Source organism: Vanessa tameamea, chromosome 20 (genome assembly GCF_037043105.1).
Source record: "Vanessa tameamea isolate UH-Manoa-2023 chromosome 20, ilVanTame1 primary haplotype, whole genome shotgun sequence".
Classification (NCBI taxonomy): domain Eukaryota; kingdom Metazoa; phylum Arthropoda; class Insecta; order Lepidoptera; family Nymphalidae; genus Vanessa; species Vanessa tameamea.
The window spans coordinates 259,387-280,772 of record NC_087328.1 but is presented as its reverse complement, the minus strand read 5'-3'; the positions used below and the strand labels follow the sequence as shown (position 1 = coordinate 280,772).

General features: G+C 38.3%; 2 protein-coding genes across 4 annotated transcripts in view; one reads left to right on the top strand and one right to left on the bottom strand.

The window, feature by feature from the left end:
- Window positions 1–137: 137 nt before the first annotated feature.
- On the top strand, window positions 138–8,867 carry LOC113403786 (protein phosphatase methylesterase 1). Its single transcript, XM_064218051.1, has 11 exons — window positions 138–329; window positions 480–681; window positions 837–946; window positions 1,502–1,659; window positions 4,538–4,628; window positions 4,870–4,935; window positions 5,048–5,239; window positions 5,644–5,801; window positions 5,869–5,933; window positions 6,372–6,501; window positions 6,885–8,867. The coding sequence occupies exons 1-10, from the start codon at window positions 259–261 to the stop codon at window positions 6,447–6,449; spliced, it is 1,191 nt and encodes a 396-aa protein (XP_064074121.1). The 5' UTR covers window positions 138–258; the 3' UTR covers window positions 6,450–6,501; window positions 6,885–8,867.
- A 2,344-nt stretch (window positions 8,868–11,211) lies between these two features.
- Window positions 11,212–21,386, bottom strand: part of LOC113403785 (calcium uptake protein 3, mitochondrial) — a 73,640-nt gene continuing 63,465 nt past the window's right edge. Inside the window, exons 2-11 of one of the 3 annotated variants that reach the window (XM_026644378.2) lie at window positions 16,912–17,053; window positions 16,282–16,392; window positions 15,887–15,934; window positions 15,353–15,435; window positions 14,546–14,611; window positions 13,460–13,546; window positions 12,422–12,565; window positions 11,937–12,051; window positions 11,376–11,761; window positions 11,212–11,297 (exon numbers count right to left, since the gene is read on the bottom strand). In XM_026644378.2, the coding sequence (XP_026500163.2) occupies window positions 11,226–11,297; window positions 11,376–11,761; window positions 11,937–12,051; window positions 12,422–12,565; window positions 13,460–13,546; window positions 14,546–14,611; window positions 15,353–15,435; window positions 15,887–15,934; window positions 16,282–16,392; window positions 16,912–17,053 (1,254 nt within the window). In that variant the 3' untranslated portion in view covers window positions 11,212–11,225. The remainder of the gene's footprint in view (window positions 11,298–11,375; window positions 11,762–11,936; window positions 12,052–12,421; window positions 12,566–13,459; window positions 13,547–14,545; window positions 14,612–15,352; window positions 15,436–15,886; window positions 15,935–16,281; window positions 16,393–16,911; window positions 17,054–21,386) is intronic. The other 2 variants (XM_026644379.2, XM_026644380.2) reach the window with 2 other exon arrangements.

Genomic DNA, 21,386 nt, shown 5'->3' with positions numbered 1-21,386 from the left:
CAGCCAACACTCGCTTTGGAGTTGCTAGGTAGATGGCACCCATGCTATTTCAAAGAAATACCAAGGCTCATTTTGATTCACTTAAGCTTATTCGATTTTTTTCACACTTTATAAATAACTGGCAATACCAATTGTAAAATTATGACACTGACAATTAAAAGTAAAATGTCGGCACGTTGATGTTATTGTTTGCATTGCTGATATAGGTCTGTAACGCTTTAGCTAATATCGAGACGAGTTATAAATAAAGAATACAAAATGTCAGCATTACAGAAAACTATTATGAAAAATAAACTGCCACCAAAGGTGCCAAGAACGTCGGGTTCGAAGTAAGGAAATAAAATTTATTATATTTTTGCTTATGTTATAATATTATTAATATGGATAAGTACAAAAAATATCAAATAAAGCGTATATATTCTATTACCCACCATATTAATGGACTTACTAAATATTGTTCTCATATTATTAACTTACAGACTAGCGCCCTTCAGCGGGGGACGACGCAAAGATTACACACCGGTTTCTTGGAGAAACTACTTCGAGAAATTTCTTGACTTAGAGACTGAAGGAGGCATCTTCAGGGTCTACCTGTCGCCAGAGCCCGACATTCCTCAGCGCCCGAGGATTGTGACGTTGCACGGAGGAGGCTACTCAGCTTTAAGCTGGGCATTATTTACAGTAGGTATAGCAATTGTCTTAATACTCTTCTGTAGACATTTATATTTTAACCAAATAATATTACCAATTACCAAAATACAATTGATCAAGTTTCATTGTACTGAAAGTAATTAGTTTTAAAAATAATGAATATTAATATAATTCAATGATTTTAGGAAGAAATAACCAACATGATACACTGTCAAGTGGTCTCATTGGATTTGCGAGCTCACGGAGAGACTCAAGCTAAGGACCCAGATGATCTGAATATAGACACTTTAGTCAAGTGAGTTTTACCACTTTATAAGATTGTAGAAATTAACAATTTTTCACAAGTCTCCTAGCATCTGTATACTTAAACTTCCCTGTAAGGCTTCATTAGTAAGTAAAATATTTAATATATATACAGTAATATATTAAACAACATTAGTAACATGTAATATAAAATTTGGCCGACTCTTAGTCTCTAATGAAAGTAGATCTATAAAGCACTATTTCTTTTATATACAATAATAGTATCTATTAATGTTCATCTAGTTTTATGATTTTTTTAGTCAATTACTTTTAATGTATGATATTTGTGAAACTCTAGTTTTAATTTTTACCAACTGCCATTTTTTTACTTTAGATTTCATTTGATCTTGTAGAATTATTATTTAAAGTCTAATTGAATCCATACTATAAACTTGGTTGTAATTTAAAACACAATCTCATGAATCCGTGGAGATCTACTAGATATATAAACTGCATACAACTCCTAGTATGCCAATTATAAAATTCTTTAATTTTGGTCTTATATAAGAAAAGTTTGAAGTGATATATATGTGAAACGAAATTACAGAGATGTGGAACAAGTCCTTCATAAGTTGTATGGACAGGAGATGCCTCCAATAATTCTATTGGGTCACTCAATGGGTGGTGCTATAGCTGTGCGTGCGGCCCATGTACCATCTCTTGAGCCTTTTGTGCAAGGAGTGGCAGTTATTGATGTGGTGGAGGGTAAGTGTCGTAAAATGATAATAGACCAAAATAGTGTGAATTCATTAGCAGCTAGTAATATCTAGCTTTACCCCAGAGAAGGCTCAGGTTTTATTCCTTACAGTTGGAGCTGTTCTAATGCAGCTTTGTTGACGCACACGACACAGACATTGAACACTAGCAGTCTTGCTGATTTTAATACACATGCATATGTACTTATATGATAATATGTAAATTATTGTTTATTTACTAATTACATAAGTTTTAACACTTTTTGAATTAGAAACTAAAATATTTTTACTACATATATCATTTCTATTTTGCTAAAAAGTAGATGCCCTGTTTGTTGCTAACTCAGCTGCTATATATATGTACTAGCTGTGCCCGCGACTTCGTTCGCGTAGTTGTCGGAAACACTATCATGATTATCGTTTGATTGCTCACGTTGGTTTTTGTTATTATAATCGACAATAAGATTTAATAATATGTTTTACAGTACTTCAGCGTAGATTATATTTTTAGTTTTATTTTCTTGTGGTAGAAGAACATACTGATTTTGCCCGCAACCCGATCTTGACAACGCGACATATAGTTGGCCGTGTGAAAAGCAGTCTTGACGTAAATCGATTCCTACGTGTTTAAATGTTTGGCCCTGTGATTTATTAATGGTTACGGCAAAAGATAACTTAATGGGAAATTGAATTCTTTTAAAATTAAAAGGTAAATCATTTGGAATCATTGGGATGCGAGGTATAAGCACTGTTTGACCAACTGCCGGATCAGTCAAAACTGTTGCAACGATCACGTTATTGCGAAGGAATTTTACTTGAAGGCGGGTCCCGTTACATAAATTTGGTGGTTTAAGATTTCTGAGTAAAATTATCGCAGCACCTATTTTTAACTTCAGGGAATGTGGTGGAAGGCCGCTCGGGTTTAAAGAATTGAGAAACTCTTGTGGGTAATGGACAGCATCTTCTTGATCCATTACATTATCAATAGATGTGTAGGTAGTTATATCGCCTGGAAGTTTGGTTAAAATTAGGTCGTTAATTTCGTCAAAGCTACTATTTCTCGCCGCCAATATTGCCCTTTGACACATCCATTGGTAATCTTTATTTTCTATTTCGACGATATTAGGGTAAACTTTTGATATTAAATCCTCTATGCTAGTCACTTTTTCTCCTAAATCGCGATCAATTTCAATTTTATTTTCAGAATGAGGTACTTTTCCATCTCCTATTAAAAGTAACTTTGAAGGAAAATTTGTACTTCCTCCTCCCAAATGTGCTCTCATATTCGTAGATAGTTTTAAGGTATGGACAAATTTCCATAACGGTGAACTTTTAAGGCAAGACCTTACAATGTCTGCTCTAGGTCCTCTTAAAATTACCGGTAAAGTTTGTCTAAATAAATTACCAACATCTGTGTTTTTATTGCTTATTGTTATACGGTCAATTATGACAACCCTTTTCTTAAACATAAAAGAAATATTGTACAATAGTGTACGATTGCGAATATTTTTTTTGTTAACAATTCGATGCAGGTGTATCGGCATCTGGATGTAAGACAAAAGAAAAAGTCAATTGTAAATAAATAAATCACAAACAAAATTCATACTCTGCCAAAACAAACAAAACGTTCAACAGGAAATGTAATAGTAAATCTGAATGACTTTTATTTGTCTTGGATTAGGAGAAAAGTTCATGAATTGTAATACCTGACGGTAGACATGTTTGCTTAAACACTCAATTTTGATTCCAATTTTCTGTCATTATATAGGACTACTATGTACGTATAGGGTTTAAAAAAATATCAAGAAGAAGTGTATTTATCGATAGACCAGATTTACAAATTTGGAGTATATCATATATTTACAAACCTACCTTGGCTGACACCGCCTCCAAAAATAACAATAATTTTAACTATAATATATTATCGTAATAACTTTGCTGACTTTTAAATAGTCTAAATATTTTTAATTTCATTTTACATAGTATAAATCTAAAAAATATTGTGATCATTGTTTGTTATTCATAGGTTTGTGTTAAGTTAGATTTAAAGTGGGTAGGTACATACTTATCTCCTTGCGTGGAAACACAGAATGTACCTACATATTGGTAAGTAGAATAAGTTACTTGATTATTAAGTTGTAGAATAATAAGCAATTATTTTTTACTTTTTAGAGCATATTATTTTTTTTCTTTTTTGAAGTCGGTTTTTTTTTTGTCAAAATTTTTGTTTCTAAAAGATTCGGCCGAGTATCGCTAACGTGCTCCTTAGAATTGTTCCGTTCCCTTCCGTACCGTTACTTTGTCAAGGATCCTATGCTCAGAACCTTACCAAACTTTCACCATAGTACCCTTGAAGTATATCCTTTATAATAAAAAAAGAATCATTAAAATTGGTTGGCACAATTTTGAGTTATTCACCTATTTATCGCGCACATACATAATGCACATTTAAGACTTATATCGTTTTCATAGGGATACCATCATCGTAACAGGATAAAATTAAAATGGGGCCCCACGGGGAGCACTACCTTTCAAACAAAAAAAATTTACGCACGCATCGAAAGTCCATAAATGTGAATAATTTTCCCCGTTTTTGCAACATTTCTCACTGTCGCTGCGCTCCTATTGGTCGCAGCGTAATGTTATATAGCCTAAAGCCTTCCTCTATAATTGGACTATTCAACAAAAAAAGAATTTTTCAAATCGGACCAGTAGTTCCTGAGATTAGCGCGTTTAAACAAACAAACAAACAAACTCTTCCGCTTTATATATTAGTATAGATTTCATATAAATTAATATAAAATCACTCAACATTGTATATGCAGAACCATAAACAATTGGAAACAAAAATATAGTAAATTTTCTGATATTTAAAATATCTCTTTCAGGCACAGCAATGGAAGCTCTCGCCAGCATGCAAAGCTTCCTACGCAGTCGGCCAACACATTTCAAAAGTATAGAGCATGCTATAGAGTGGTGGTAAGTTCATACGTGCAGTATTATCAGTGATTCCTTGAACAGGTATTGTTGTATTTAAAAAAAAGAAAGACTATCGGATGAATTTGATGTCCCTCATGTTTCAAACTGAGATGTACATCACCAGAGACTTTTGTATGACTCGTAATATGTCCTGTTCATTTAGTCTTTGTCTGAAATTGATCAGAAGGTCATCGTTGTTATCACAACACCTGTTAACTTAATTTATGGATTTGTTTTTCAGTGTGAGAAGTGGTCAAGTGCGAAATGTTGCTTCGGCCAGAGTGTCCATGCCCAGTCAAATCATTAAGTGAGTTTTTGTCATCCAACATACGAAGCGATGCTCTGACGTTCTCTGATCTGGAAGTTTTATATAATAATATGTACGATTTTTACAATCCAAGTCATAACTGAATCCACAGTTGCTCAACGGGCCAGCTGGCCACTAACGAGGTGGAGGACTACCAGAGCGAGCTCACTCCCACGGAGCCGCTCGCCCCCGCGCCGCGCGGTGACGTCATCGCCGAGGAGGGCGAGGAGGGGGAGGCCGAGGGCGAGGGGGAGGGGGACGTCGCGCACTTCGTCAAGCCGCTCGACGAGGACAGGGGGATGAAGTGAATGCGGTTTTTTTTATTGTAACAAAATGTATATAGTACATGTGCAGAAATAACATATTTCATAATGATTATTGTTTAAATCTAAAACAAGCGTACTGAACATTCACACCATCATCACATGGCCGTTGTATTGACTTTAAATGCTGGCCGGTAAGTCACTAGCAAACATCGAGCCGGAGTATGGTTGATTTCTCTGATATCATCACTAATAGAAGTCAAAAATATATTAGGCTCCAAACGTGAGCCCCGCGGCACTCCCGAGGGGAAATAGTGATTCGAACTACTTACTTATTATTTTTAATATTGAGATATTAACAAATTTTACACAGTAAAAGCATCGAGCCAAGCGCTCCGTTCGCACGGAATACTTGAATCATAGCGCCGCTTGCCTCGGGCCGCAGGTACGGCTGGCGGGTGCGGCTGGCGGAGTCGGAGCGCCACTGGGCGGGCTGGTTCCGCGGGCTGTCGGCCGTCTTCCTGGCCGCGCGGGCGCCGCGCCTGCTGCTGCTCGCCTCGCTCGACGGGCTCGACCGCGACCTCACCGTCGGCCAGATGCAGGGTGCGCCCCCGCCCACACACACACACCCTACCCCCCCCACTCGCCCTACAGCCTCGTCTGTTCGCAGGGCGCTTCCAAATGCAAGTGCTGACGCGCTGCGGACACGCCGTGCACGAGGACTCGCCCGCCGAGGTAACGCGCACCCGCACACGTGGCATCCTCTGGGCGGCGGCCGTCTCTGGGCCGACGCCACAGATCAGATAAATTACAGTAATCTATAGAGAGCAGGAGAAAGAGGTAACGAAATCTTTGGCATGAGTACTCGAAGTGTTTCGGAGGCAGCCGCGGTACGTTAGTCATTACTATCGACACACTGGTACTCAACAAGATTTCAAATATTGTTAAATATGTATATAGCCTGTCTGGTATGGTACAAATGACACCGGGACCTGAATACACCACCAACCACAAAGCGGACTTTCCGCTCCCGAATGATTCTTTAATTCATAGGGGGAGTGATCGATAAGTTGGCTCTGTCGGACGCTTGCTTAAGATCTGAGGAGATAACATTAGTCGGTAACGTGGTGAGCTCACCGCTCTCTCACCCCCCCCATATGTGTGTGTGCGCAGGTGGCGCGCGTGCTGGCGGCGTTCGCGCTGCGGCACCGCCTCTCCGAGAGCACGCACTGGGACGAGCACTTCCTGTAACCGACCCCCCCCCCCCCCCTCCTCGAACCGGGACTGATGGATGTGGCAACATGTATTACTCTGTTCGAACCCGATAGGTTCTTTTCTAGCACTTTATTTAAGCGAAAAAGATTTTAACTAAACTGTACCGCATTCCGGTGGCGGCGGGCGTGCGGGTTGGCTAACACGTTCCTTGCGATATAAAGAAATAGCTCCGTCGTGTTAGTTACTTACGGTTCTTGATTAAAATACATATATTCATTTACTATGCAACACGCCAATATTCGCCAATATTCGCCAACATTCGCCAACATTCGCCAACTGTTGACAAATTCATCTTTATATCTATGTATGTATAAAATCGATAATCCATATTAATATTATAAATGCGAAAAATTCCGTCTGTGCGCTCTTTCACGGCCAAACCACTTAATCTTGAACTTGATCGATGTTTAGGCCGGACACGAACTCCTAGAGAATGAGCAAAGTCGCGGCCGGCAGCTCCGCACGCTGTAACACGACCGCGGCCTCGGGTCTCGACCTCGGGCGCAGCTCGTCTCCCGCCGCCGCCGGCCCCGCCTGCGTGTGCAATCTTCTCTAATTAATCATTCGTACTAATCACTTCAAAATTGTTGAATGCTCATTTTTCCACTGAGATCAGTCCACATTTCCGATCCCCGTATCAATTTTATAATCGACCCGCCATCGTCCTGTCTACTTAAGTTCATGGGAATGTACTCGGGATCGACTTCGGTCTCGCTGAACGTCGTCATGTAAATTTAAGCACCATCACCATCACACCATCGAACTGAACTTAAGGAAGGACTACATGACGCCTGAGGCGAGGAAACTTGGTTGTGTAGATTTGATTCCATTTTAATGTAATTATTTTCTTTGTTTACACCTATAATGTTATATCGAATGTCGTATTATTAATTAACGTAATAATTTGTTAAATGTTATAGACGGAGTGGAATTTATTCCATTCCACTCTAAGGGGGGGCGGCCAGCCGTTACGTGAGCAAGCCTTCGGGCGGGGTTTTGTACTTTTACTTACAAGATTTAGTTTACTTATTTCGGAAGAATTGTTTTTTACTATGTTTCCTAATTGTCTTGTAACGATATGATTTTGGAGGTGAAAACGATTTTCTTAATTTCCTTTAAGCGATGGTGGCGGTCGGAGGTGGTAGAACCCAACAACATTGCTTACGTAAAACCCGAGTACGCCTCCTCCGCTCTTCGCTCGTAAGTTCGTATTGTGTAGAATAGGAAACGTTCGTGTGTATATTTAGATCACTTCACTATTTAAATTCATTATTCAAGGAGACGGACGACACTGGAAGTGTGTGTGAAGTAGTTAATCGAAAGTTCAAAGAAATCATATTCCGCCGCGCGTCCGGAGTTGTGTCGTATCATACGAGGGCTTACGTGGGACTCAAATCATTTAGCAAAAAGTTATATAAACTATTTATCACCGTTCTAAGGTTAAAATTAAAAATGGAATTAGACACACTCACGCACGCACGTGCGTGCGTGCGTGCGTGCGTGGTTGTACGATTTCAAAAGTAAAAGCTATCATATTTAAATTCGACGATTTTCAATATTTTTTATATCTTCATGTCGAAATTTTATAAACTTAAAAACAAATTTAATGTTTTATGAAAGATTTTATATACATTATAAATGAAGTGTCGACTTCTAAATTAAGTGTCGTGTTCAAAGGCGGCGGTGCGCCGGGTCGACACCTTCTAGTGTCGGTGTCCTGCCGGCTTGTCTGTAGCCGCGCTTTCATCGGTGTATCGTGATTGCATTGCTAGCGATTGCGCAAATTTTCTCGTACACGACGCGACTAAACCATTTGCTGTCATATTTAATCGCACACAAGGCAGAGACAGCTCCCTCACCAATCATCTAGATAGGTAATCCGTGTACAGTATAATCGGCTCGACTCGCCCTTGTAATCTTGTAAAGATAATTCGCAGTCGGGTCTCGCGTTACGACCGATACAACGATTAGCACTCCGCCGTAGATCTTAAACACTCCATAGCTATAAACGATTGCAGCGTTCTCTGTGATTAGAAAAACACGTTCTGTTTTACGTTTTCCGTCCACTTTGTTTAATAATTACACTTACACGTAAAAATAATTGTTTTAAGCGGAAATAATAAGGTACTTTTAAGTTTATTTTTGTAAATTCAACAATTAGTTTAAAATGTTTCTTGCGAATATTATAAATAGATTGAGTAGAATGTACATGTACATGCGTTCCCTGTGTCGAGCGTCACATGTCGTGGGTGACGTCACTCGCGAGGAGCAGCGCTGACTGCCGATGTATCTCTGTAGTCGTTAGAGTCGATTGTATCCTTCAAATGTTGTTACTATAATGTATGAAATGTTTGTTTGTTTATTAAGATCTTATCAATAAAAATCTATGAAGAATTACGTGTTTTACTCACTCTTTACGAAAGATACCTGCTGCAGGTGGCAACACTCTGATTTCATAAGATCTTCGGCCGTCGCAAGCAGAGTGAAGAGACGGGCGTTTAAGCGATAAGCATTTAATAGATTTTTTAAGCAATTTTCGTTATTAAACAAATAACGATAAACTGTGACATTTACGTCCCCAATAATACGGACCGAACGTCTTTGGAACCGATCCAAGGCCGCCATTGGGTACATTAGCGGAGCCATCCCAAAGGTGCGAGCAATATTCAACGTGTTGTTGTGGCGTAAAAAACGCCGCCCCGTGTTGAGGGCCCCGACTTTACGTGAGGCTTTTTTGATAACAGCCTCGACCGAGCCGAGTTGCGCATAGCGGAGTTTCGACCCTTTTGTTTCCTGATTCCTTAGCAGATTTTTCATCTGATTTAAGGTCGTCCGGTAAAATGTGACCATTCTGCTTGAATAGGGCTTCTACTATTTTGTTATCATCAAGGTCGTGTGGTACCCCGATCAACTTGAGGAGTGGCTCTTGGCTTTCGGGGTGGCGACGGTGAGTTATCCACCCGCATCCACTATTACACTGGACGCTCTTAGTCTGTAGAGCAGAAGAACTAAGTTTGGGTTCTTGACTTTCTTCACACAGCTGATACCTATATATCGACTTTTTATTTTTCTTAACTATGTCTTGCTGCAGTCATAAGTAATTCAGGTAAATAATACGATTATTCACACAGCCCTGCAGAGTACGATGGAAAGTCATTGAAATATATGTAGACAGTAAGAAAACCATATTTTTTGTTATAGTTTATATTGTATTCTATTGTAAATGTATTGGGACGTACAGTTAGTTAAGTTATTCAACGAAAAAAAGCATTAAAGCAAATAAGCAGTTGTTAAAAGTGACGAAATTACGAATAAGTTCGTTTATAATTTTAAGAAGTTTGGCCCAACTTGAGCAGAGTCCGTAGCGCTCCGACGGTGACGCTGACGGCGGCACCCATTCCGACGACGACATGCTTTGTAAATGTCTCCAATACATTTTTTAATAAATAAATATTTTTAAACAGATATTCGTATGTTTTATTAGTAGATTTAATAAGCTATAATTAAAGCGCAGTTTGGTTGGTACAATCCGTGCAACTAGAGTGCGAGGAGTTGGGGGCGGATGTGAACGATCAGCTGACGGAGGGTATGGAATGGAAGGGCGGGACGCGCGCAGGGGAAGGAGAAAATTGCGACTGGGACAAAAGTGTGCGAATTAAAAGGGCATTTAGAATCGAAAGGAACTTAGAACAATCTTTTAAAATTATGGATATAAAAAAAAGATTTTTGTCGTTGACATTTTATTACAATAAAAAGCATAATTTACAACCTTTATATAATTTCACTAATATTGGTTAATCCACAATAAATAATAATTTAGTGTGCGCCTTACTTGCATATGACTAGCAAATGAAATCACTTCGTATTGTGCACGTGTTAGCGTAACCTACGGCGTCCTTAAATATTTAGGAACGAAACTGACGAAACGACCTGCGGCTGCGCCGAGATATCTTTAAAATCAAACATGTCGCGGTACAAGTTAATTTGGAAAAACAACTTTCAGTTCATAAGTTTTGTTTTCACACTAAATTTTCACTGGTTATGATACATTCGATTAGAATCTTAGTTCAAAGGTAATACTTTTAGTGACAACACCCGAGCAAGATAAAAGCAAAAGTTTATTAAATGACCACATTTGTTTGCGAGCGTGTTACGTTTGATACTAAATTAAATGAACATATTAACATAGTATATAGAGCAAAGTACAACCATATTTAAACGAGACATCACAACGTATACTTCTAGACGTACCGACACTGTTACGGGCAATTTATTCAAATATCACAAGCGATTAAGTACGTAGCACTTAGTCTAGGTTAGTAATCTCAAGCAAAGACATAAAATAAAGAAATAAATTATTATTTATATTTATGACACGTCTTTATAAGTCAACGCGGTTGTTTATTTTGTGTTTGGTTTAGGTTACGAGTAAATTAATAATTAATGTCAGTTTATCAATGATTCTTCTGGTTCAGTCGCGTCACTTCGAACTAAAAGCCTGTTTTTTCCTTCCACCTGACCTCAGAATAAAGTATTTCCGATGTGAGAATTATCACGTTGAATGAAAAGTGCTATAGAATACTGATTTACAGTCGCGGGAACATTTTTGTTTTATGAATACTGTCGTTATGTATATTTAGTTGAGACTGTCTACGCGGGTCGTGTTGGATCTTTTCTTAATAGAGAAAATTTTCTTTTTCTTAGAGAGAGTATATCTAGAGGGTGCCATAGTAACGCAACAGGGCCGGCCCCTCACACGGCGCTCTTCATCTCTTGCTTGACGCAGGACTTGAAGGCGTCCCAGCCCTCGTTCTTCGCGTACGACTGAAACCAAACAAAAGTCGTTGAACACAGCGCTACTTAGTGCAGGGGGGGGGGGGGGAGGTCGGTATCGGTGAGCACCTTGAACCCCCGATGCAGGCGGTCCTTCATGATGGCGATGAACTCCTTGTAGCTGAGGCGGCCGTCGCCGTCGGCGTCGAAGATGGCGAAGACGGTGGCCACGAGGCGCGGCGAGTGCTCCTGCCCCGTGCACACGCGCACGGCGCGCTGGAACTCCTCCTTGGAGATGGGGTGGTCGGCCAGCGTGTACATGCGCATGGCGATGGTGAAGTCCTCCAGGTTGTTGAGGAACTGGCAGAACGTCTTGAACTCCTCGAACGTGATGCCGCGTTCGTCCTTCACGCGGTCCAGCAGCCGGTCCAGGTACATGTCGTACTCGTCCGTGTCCAGGTACGTGTAGCGCAGCAGGATCTTCGCGAAGTCCACCTCGGATATCGTCTCGTGTCCTGGAAATGTCTCCGAATTCGACTCAGCGGGCCCTTCTGGACGTGAGCCGCTCCCTTACCGTCTAATATACCGCTAAACAAACTATTTTTTTTTTAACATAATAAAAAAGAAGTTGTCTAAATAAAATCGATATTATTTGTAAACAATATTAATAACAGTGCAAGCGGCGGATACCCTTTGCGAACTCGTGGAACTCCAGCTCCAATACCTCGGTCTGCAAGTTCTCCATGAACTGCCTGAATCCCTCGAACTTCAAGTCGTTTGTACCCTTCTTGCCGAAGAAATGGACCTAAATCACAATTATAGTGTTATCTATAGTAAAGTCATACACAAGATTTAATAATCCTGAATGTGCGCATCAAGAAAAATAATTAAAAGAAAATTTCATGGAATGACACGAGCGAATCTCAATAATTATACAAATGTTCTTGCGCCAGTCTCAGTCTTAGCAGTATTCAAATAGTATTTCATAAATTGGATCCGGATTTGACCAAGAAAGAAGTAATATGTACTGGGCTTCTTTCAGCTAACCATACCTATCGCCATATCGCGGTGACTGTTCTTATCGTGAATCTTTATTATTTGAATTAAAATATGTTCCCCGTACCCGGCATCTTTATTTGCACCATCACAATCTATACTGTATGTATAGAGTTTACCTGTAAGAGGGTGTCGACGTTGTGTCGTCTCTGCAGCCCCTGGTCGTCATTGATGTAGTTCTCCTGCGGTCCTTTGCCCTCCTCCGCTTCCTCCATGTTCATGCCGCGCTTACCTTTCCACGCGTAACTGAAGATCTTCTCCATCTGAAACGGTAACAGTTTCAACTTAACTCAACCGTCTAAGAACTGTAGAAAGTTTAAATTAACCATAAACAAAAATACCGAACGAGTAGCAAACACGAAAATATAGATTTACAAATAATTAGAATTCAAATTGTATTGTCACTCATTATTATCACTCTCAGTGAGGAAGCAATATTTACGTCGTACAGATATGTAGTTAATAACATAATATCAAAACGAAAATTTCAAACAAAAAATAACAATTTATCTTTTGTTTTTCAACGTTAAATCAAAATACAAACACTCCTGGCACTTGTTAATAACTTGTTGTAACAAATGTAAAATAAGGAGGAAAAACATTGAAAATATGAAAGAACTTTCTTTCATAAAATACTGATTCTGATAATAATCAAATATTTTGAGTAATTAATTATCAGATATCTTTATTGCAACACGCGCAATCTAAGCATGCCGGTCAGAAATCAGTCGCGAGTGTCTGTGCAGACAGGGTGAAAGCAGTCCTTCAGTATATGTAAGTACGGAAAGCGCAGTCTGTCATTTAGGCTACAGATACGAATATGCACACTTAAATTACGTAAATTGCCGATTATCGTTATTTTTTCTCATTGTCGACGGCCCATAGAGCCCAATTTCTGGCTGGTCGTCTTAGATTGCGAGTCCTGCAAATATCCCCACAATTACAAACTCTCTGCCCACAGATAACAGATAACGTGAGCCATGTCGCCGTTAAACACGGAACGTTCAACAACAGCTGTATATCACAATTTACAATAAAAAGGTCCTTAAACACAAACGTATGAATGAAATAACACAAAAAGGATAATTTGAACACTTAAAAAGCAAAAGCGAACAACAATCGTACGTAAACACCAACTCATTCAATATTAAACTTACTACAGACGGCTTTGGACTACACTCTTGGTTTCTTTCAGCTTCCTCCACCTTTCGCTTGAGCACGCTGGACGACACTAGAGTAAGCAGCTACAATACACGCATATAATACATACTGTATACTTAAATAAGTATAATATACATACATACACAATAAATTTATCGTTTTTTCCAGTATCCAGTAAAATACAATTGGACACAGGGAAAGCCACTCAAAATGAAATATGTTCATTTATTGGTTTTTAGAGATGTTTTGTGAATGTTAGCCTAGTCAAGTACGATCAAAAACGGGGTTAAAAAAAATATAATTAGAAATTTTCCTTCCACTGGCAGTGTACATTTTTGTTTTCGGGATTCGCACCCTGTTGCGCCAATTTTTGTTTATTGAATAACTCGTTTATTTTCAATTTCACACGAAAAATGATCATCACCAAAGTTCCTGGGATTTTCCTAGGATCGATATTTTCGATTTAAATAAGTTTAATAACCGAAATAAGTCGAATATTCTATTAAAAACGTTATTATTGATTGTTTCGTATAAACGATAATCGAAGGAAAATTTCTACTTATAATTTCCTAATTCGAGCGTGTTTGTGATGTGTGTTATGTAAATAAATTATCAACCTGTGGTGAGTTTGTTTACTATAACCTGTCGTATGTTGTATGTAATATGAAGCTGTCACTGTTTCACAATAAGACACATCGCTTTATGCGCTGAAGAACAAATCTTTCTTTCACACATGGCTTGTATTTCACATAAAAATATTTATTGCAACTGAATACACGAGCATTTAATACAAATTTACAAAAATATTTACAAATTTATTGTAACTTTTTTGTTTAATTTATTAATTAATTATTACTTCGAAATCGAGATTGATTATTAATTTTTACAAATCGATCGACTCGTAAACAGCCGTCACATTGTATCGATATAACTATTCGATTCAAAAACGATACAATTAAAACAAAGTTACGAGAGCAGTCAGAGAGTATCGATTGATATTTTATTTGTTATGTAATTATTGATATCACATTATTCAGTGAAATTTCTCGCCATGTGTAAGAGAAGCAGAACACAGAACTCACCGCCTTCTCGGTGTCGGCGTCAATGTCCTTCCGCTGCTTCAGCGTGCCGCCGAGCAGGCGCTGTATCTAACAACGGCGGTGCAAATCGAGTGCAAATTGTATAAAATAATAATATATAAAATTAAATATATATGTACGCACTAAAAGAACTAAAAATAAATAAATCTTAAAATATTATAATAAATTCTATAATAAAATATTGTGCAAAAAAGTGCAATACTGCTATATTTAAATAATAACGAAAAAACAACATGGCCGTTCCGGTTTCGTCCGGTTATGAAATCTTAGTTAATCGGTGTTCAAGCAACAGCTAATTGTGCAAATATAGTATGCTTTATTACAGTTTTATTAATAAATCAATTTGCTTTCATGTCATACATAACTGCTCATTTATATTGCAACTCTTACTTATCTACAGAAACATTCATCATTGTTTTCATCACTTTTCCCTTTCGCTGTCAATGTGGACAATATTTTACTCTTAAAACTTTCACGGTGTATGATCATGTATGACACAATATATTCGGACGTTTCGACGGATGCAAATCTTAAGTCTGTACATCTGTGGCGTCACGTGGTCAACACGAGCAGAATGGAACTCTGAGCGCGATTTGAAGTCGATTGTAAGAATTTTCATGGTTTGTGTGGTCAAGATCAGGCGGGGTAGGCAGCTCCACCACGACAGGGGTAGCTCGTCGAAATGTCAGCCAAACTAATACATGGTATGATCGCGGCTGGAACCCTAATATAATGCATAAATAATGTTTTCTTATATTTATATTTAGTTGTATTCGGCTCAGTACTTACGACTAGGAACTCATTTTTGTCGACTCTCTGGTTGCCGTCCGTGTCGAACATGTTGAACGCTATCTCAAACCCTGAAGCTGGTTCTGGAAATGATTAATGGAGTAGAAATTAGAAACTTAGAGATCAGATCAAAGGATGCATAAACGTTGTCCCCATAAATTAAGGACTTTTTACGCTTACTTAGTACGCATTCGAATGTGCCCGATGTCCTAAATGTTTTAGGACATTGGGCACATTCAAATATTCTGCGCCATCAATTATTGAATGTAAATTGTTGAGAAAACATGTAAAAGTAAAGTAATGTAACATATCCTGTCAACGTCCCACTGGGTAAATGCCATCTTTATTTTTGAGAAAGTTTGGAGTTAATTTGATCAATAAGTAGCTCGCTGCTGCAATGGGGGTTGGGGGATATGCATGTGGCAGATTTCATCCGACACCGACAGTATAAGTTAATCTTGTAAACTTTGGTAAAGTTCCACGTATTTAAACCAATGGGCCATCCCGGCTCTTTTAAAGATAAATGTAACTTACTCGTGAGGATGGAGAGCAGGAAGAGATATTCGGTGTACGAGATGATTCCTAAAAGAAAACAAAAAAATATTATAGAGGTTCTTTAGTTATCTGTATGAATATCTTTGTACTTTTCTATTTAGCCATTAGCCATTGTTTTTATATAGACAAACGAGTACTTATATGACCGTAGCTCATAGACTCTGGCGATATAACAATGTAACTCTCCAAACATGCCAATTACGAAGCAAAATATATTTCACTAGCGTACTACTTCTCATAGAATACTGAATCTCAACAGAGTGACATATTGGTGTTTGGCGGTAGAACGAGGCCCTGATAAGCTTCCAGAAATACATACTTACTGGTAAAACAGAAGTCTAAAGTAAGGTATTTAATAAACAAATATAGCTCGCCTCTATCCCTCATGCTGCGGAACATCTGCGAGGAGCCTTTCTTCAAAGGAGGTACCTGGTCTCGCAGTTGCTCGATCTCCTTGGTCGTGAGGACGCGCCGCTTCAAACGTGCTGAAATAAGTTTAGATAAAACTGAGATTGTTATGGAAGTGTCACATGCAGTTCAATTCAAGAGTGATTCCATTTTTTTTTGTTTTACGATATTTTTATTCTATTATTAATAGAAGAAATCAAAAGGTCGACTGATGTGTTCGAAATGCAGAGTAGTATAATTTCCTGAACTCGTTTAATGTTAAGTGTTTTCAGTATGAAAAAAGAATTTATTTTTTATTTTTCTGAGTAACAAATATTGATGTTAACCTTCGGTGTACAATTAATTATCTTGTTGTTATTTTATAGAGAATATTTAACAAAATCCGAAAACGGGCGCGTACATAACAGCGAACTAAGAAATGTCTGCGTTAAGCCCTCTATCAATACTATCAGCAGTTAACTACTCAACAGTCGGTATGGCAGCGAGAAATTCCACCGGCAAATGCATTCCGCATGACTTAGGAGAGGAGGCTGAATTTGACAAATGACAAATTGTTGTATAATCACAGCTTCATTAAATGAATAGGAAAAGCTTACGTCTCGGTTCTTGCTCCACGACGGATTCCAGGAAATCCTGTGGCGTCATGTACAGCTGTCCTCCGTACTCCACGCTCGCGAACTTGATGAAGCGACGCTCACGAGACGTGAGCTTCACGGCCTTCATCAGTTCTTCTGGTTGCTGAAATGGTAACAGCGATGGTTTTAATACAACTCATTTAACTTCTAAAATATTTTCATAAACAAATAACGTAATTTTTAGCAGGAATTATTCATTCAATTTATAATATTCAATATGAATGTATGTTTAAATTAAACGTATAACCTGTGGTAGGATTGGGAACGACAATAAACCAGGGGATAGGATTAGACACACGACTTTCACGGAGTCGGCACCAGCAACTTGACCCATTGACGAAGAAGCTCTAAATCTACTGCTAAGACGTAGCATAATATTCAATATTGCGAAAAATTTTACCTCGCATAATAACAAAAGTATCGTATACTTGTAACACTTTATAAAGTAAACAGTCCTTGTATAGGTGACTACGGTCGTTTCGTGAACACCCCTCGTCTAATAATTTAGCTCTTAATTGGAATCTCAAATTGACTATTCACGACTACACCGGGTAAAGCTAGCACTAACATTTCATATTTAATTTCACAAATTGTTGCGCTCGTAGTCACGTTTATTGTAATCAGCATCAATATTAACAGTGAGATCATTTTATTATCAGCTGTAGTAAACGAACATTCTTAATCGGTAGATATTAAAGTTTAAAACAATTTAGCTGCGATTGAGCCGGCTTCGCTCTGATAGCGCTGAGCAGTCGACATTGAACATAGAGTTTTTAACATACAATTTACTTTTTGAGAACAATTCGAAAATACAATATTTTCATATAACGAACATAGGTTAGAGCTGGTGATTAGTTAACACCATCGCCTTCTGTAAGCCATCTCTCACACGGTCCACGGCCGTCAACCTTGAGATCTAAGATTTTATGTCCATTGTGCTTGTAATAACCGGCGCACTTATTCTAAAAAACAATTTTACAATATTTGAGATTAGAAGTCCATAGAATGTTCAAGACGCGTAGGGTTTGTAAAGAGCAAAGCCTCAATTGTGGTATAAATGAATGTTCGTTTCCAATCATTCATAACTATAAAACTATATCGACGTGGAGGAGTGAGTTGCCGGATTTATTCTTAGCTCAGACAAAAGGTTATTAATAGATCGCTTCAACTGTCGCCGGTTCTTCCTTCCGGATAATTTGAACGCGGAAAAGTTTTCGTCTCAAGTTGCTTGCCAAGGTTTTTGTTCCAATTTTGGATTGTTTTCAAAAACAGTCGGTGGGAGGTCTGCGGAGTATTTCTGGTGTGCGGTTCCATTCACAGACCGGGTGATTATTCTAGAAAGCTCCACGAGTTTAAATGCGACCGTCGTGTTTGCGACTTGGATAAATTAGTTGATTTTGAATATCCAAAGGCCTTTATAAATTTAGGGACAATAAAAGTACACTATACGCGCAAATATCATAAAGGTATCATTACGCCGAGTGTCATTAATATCAACACTTCAAACTTTTCTACGTAACGTGCGAAAAGACATAATACCATTAATACTTTAAATATTTATGCTTATATTAATAAAAAATTGATTGCATCATTCTATGGATCACATAGAATGATGCAATCAATATTTTTATATTGTAGCTGGTCATCATTTTGAAGAAACATTAACGATTATTATCGGTTTCTCTTTAAGAGAACAATATCGCCGTTCGCATCTCACTCGCAAATTTGTTTCAGGCGGCGTGCTCCAAACCAGCACTTAATAGTGACGTCACAATTATCGCAAATTTACTGGCATTGCATTCGAAACGTGAATAATCACATTGTCTGACGGTACGCACGACGGTCTGCGTGCAGCCGCACTTCAAACGTGCCGGTTGGCGCACCACCGGCGCGGCACCGCGGGCCGGTCGTGGACTTACTTTTATTTAGATTTACAGGGGGGGGTGGCGGCCGCTTGATTTATCACTATATTTGTGACAAAACGGCTATTAAACAGACAATGTCGGTGCGATTTTATTAGTCTAATTTATTGACCCGATAAGGGAGTCGGCTAAATTACGAAGGGGTTGCTTTATAGGGTGATGTATGTTTTTTTTATATTTATCGCTTTACCTGTCTGGAGGCACTCCGACGTATCAGAAGACGTCACTGGCGATTCGAACGGACTAATGACTCTTTGTGGACGCGGAACAGTGACGCTTACTATTAGCATTCATGAGATTATTGATTCACCGAGAGTATCTCTGAAGATTTTTTTCCAAATTTATTTAGGCCTCCTTATGGTAAATGTTCACCTCGGTCCGTAGAGTAACATTGCATAAAATAAACTATGGGAATGAGAACATTTCGTCTCTTGTGCCTGTGATTACAATGGCTGAATAACTTTTCCAATAGGGGTACAACCAGACACAGTATTGATATATGGAATAATAGCCGGTGTATGGGCACCCCCTCCAGGCACTACAAGAAACTTTGGAACAAATCTTAGAATTCCAATTTAATGAATTCATTCAAGATAACTTTTCCATTAATTTATACAAAACATATAACCCATATGTCTATACCAATGCGTTAAAATAACAAACGGATATAGCATCGAATATAATAAATATATCTAACGCAATCTAATGTCTTAAATGTATGACGTTATTAAATACATATATCACTGAAACCGTTAATTAAAGTTTAATCGATAAATACTCGCACCGTAACACACACCGGCGTCCAGCAACTTATTAATGTCCACATTATTATATTTAGAAATAATAAACATTAAGAAGCGAAAAATTATTTAATTTAAAACTTAAAAGGTCGTTAAAGCATCGGAATCCAATGTAACTGATATTTATGAGTTTAGTTCGTGTGAAGTTATGTCGAGGAACAGCTCGCCTCGTCCGTCGGGTTCCGTACATTTGGCATTTTGATTTTAATAGATAAGTCGTTATTACATTCAAAATTGTGAAAAATTTCAACAAATTAACTTGAGGCATCTGAACTACTTGTAGAGACGTTTTGTGGAAATTAGTCGAATTGTTAAAGCATAAACAAAAATGTGAGGCGAGGTGGCGCCGTGGTGAGAAGACATGTATCTGAGTTGTATTGCGTGTTTTAATCTGGGCGAGCACTCCCATGATTTGAAGTACTTAATTTGTGATAACAATTCATCGCGTGCTCGGTGTAGGAAAACATCGCGAGGAAACCTGCATGTGTCGGACGAAATCCTGACGAACGTCCACAAACCCGCATTGGAGCAGCAAGTTCCCTACATCCCAATCTGAAAGACTTAGACTATGTAAAACGTATAAATAAATTGAAAATAAATCATAAATAAAGATGGATTAAAGGAATTGAAAACAAAAAACGAATTAATTTAAGCTTCACTTGATCTCTTATGTAGAATGTCGTATCGAATGATTTATACTTTGTAATCAATGACAATGGCGACTTCTTAACAGTAGAAACTGAAAAAACAAAACAATCAACGTTCGACGGATCTCTAAACAGTGTCCGTATGTAACATAACTTTTATAAAAGTACCTACAAACGTTTCACATCACTGGCTCGTAGTTCATACATTTATGAGTAGTGGCTGTCGTTTACAACCGGTAGCGGCTGAGCCACGGTCACAGGCGGGCTTAATAACTATAATAGATGAGGCAGAGGCCTTTGATGAACGACGGTGTCGTCGTAATAATATTGTACACGGTAACTTGTATTTACGTGTCTTGGCGCCGCACTCGGAGGACGCGAACTCAATTCTGAAGCTCGGGGCTCTGGTGCCAGTGATATGCTTTTGCGACGGAAAAATACAAATAAAACTATATAGTTCCTACTGATACTGTAAATAAAATCCATACTGCAATTGTGTTGTACATTCGTTTACATTGCGACTGATGCTGTGTACATTAACGTTGAAAACAGTAGTTTTCTTTTTTTTAATAATATCAGTCTGTTTCTCTATTAATTAACTAAACTACTTCGGTGGTCTATGGCTATTTAGATTTCAGATCCCTTCCAAATTTGGTAGGAGAACAAAGCTTGATGGGAATTGTCACAATGGTAGAAAGTATATCTAGTTTAAAAATGTTTATACTACATTCGATGCCAATTGCGACCCGTTTTCATTACAAGATAATTCTCGACCTAAACACGTCTGATTGATAATCGTTTATAACCCTTTAGTGCGCAGCATCGTGGTCCATATTTCATCTGAGACAACCCGTTAGGTAGGATGTAATCTGTTTCGATGCGTTTATCAATTGAACTTACAATCAATGAAATAGATGTTGCTTTATAGAAATGTTTGTTGAATATATAAACATAATTTATGTGTGTAACGGCGCATTGGCGTTATTAAATATTTAAGAGACCCTTAAATCGTATATAAATGGTAAGTATACAAGCGAGTAAACGGATCATCTGTCTAACTGTGCAAG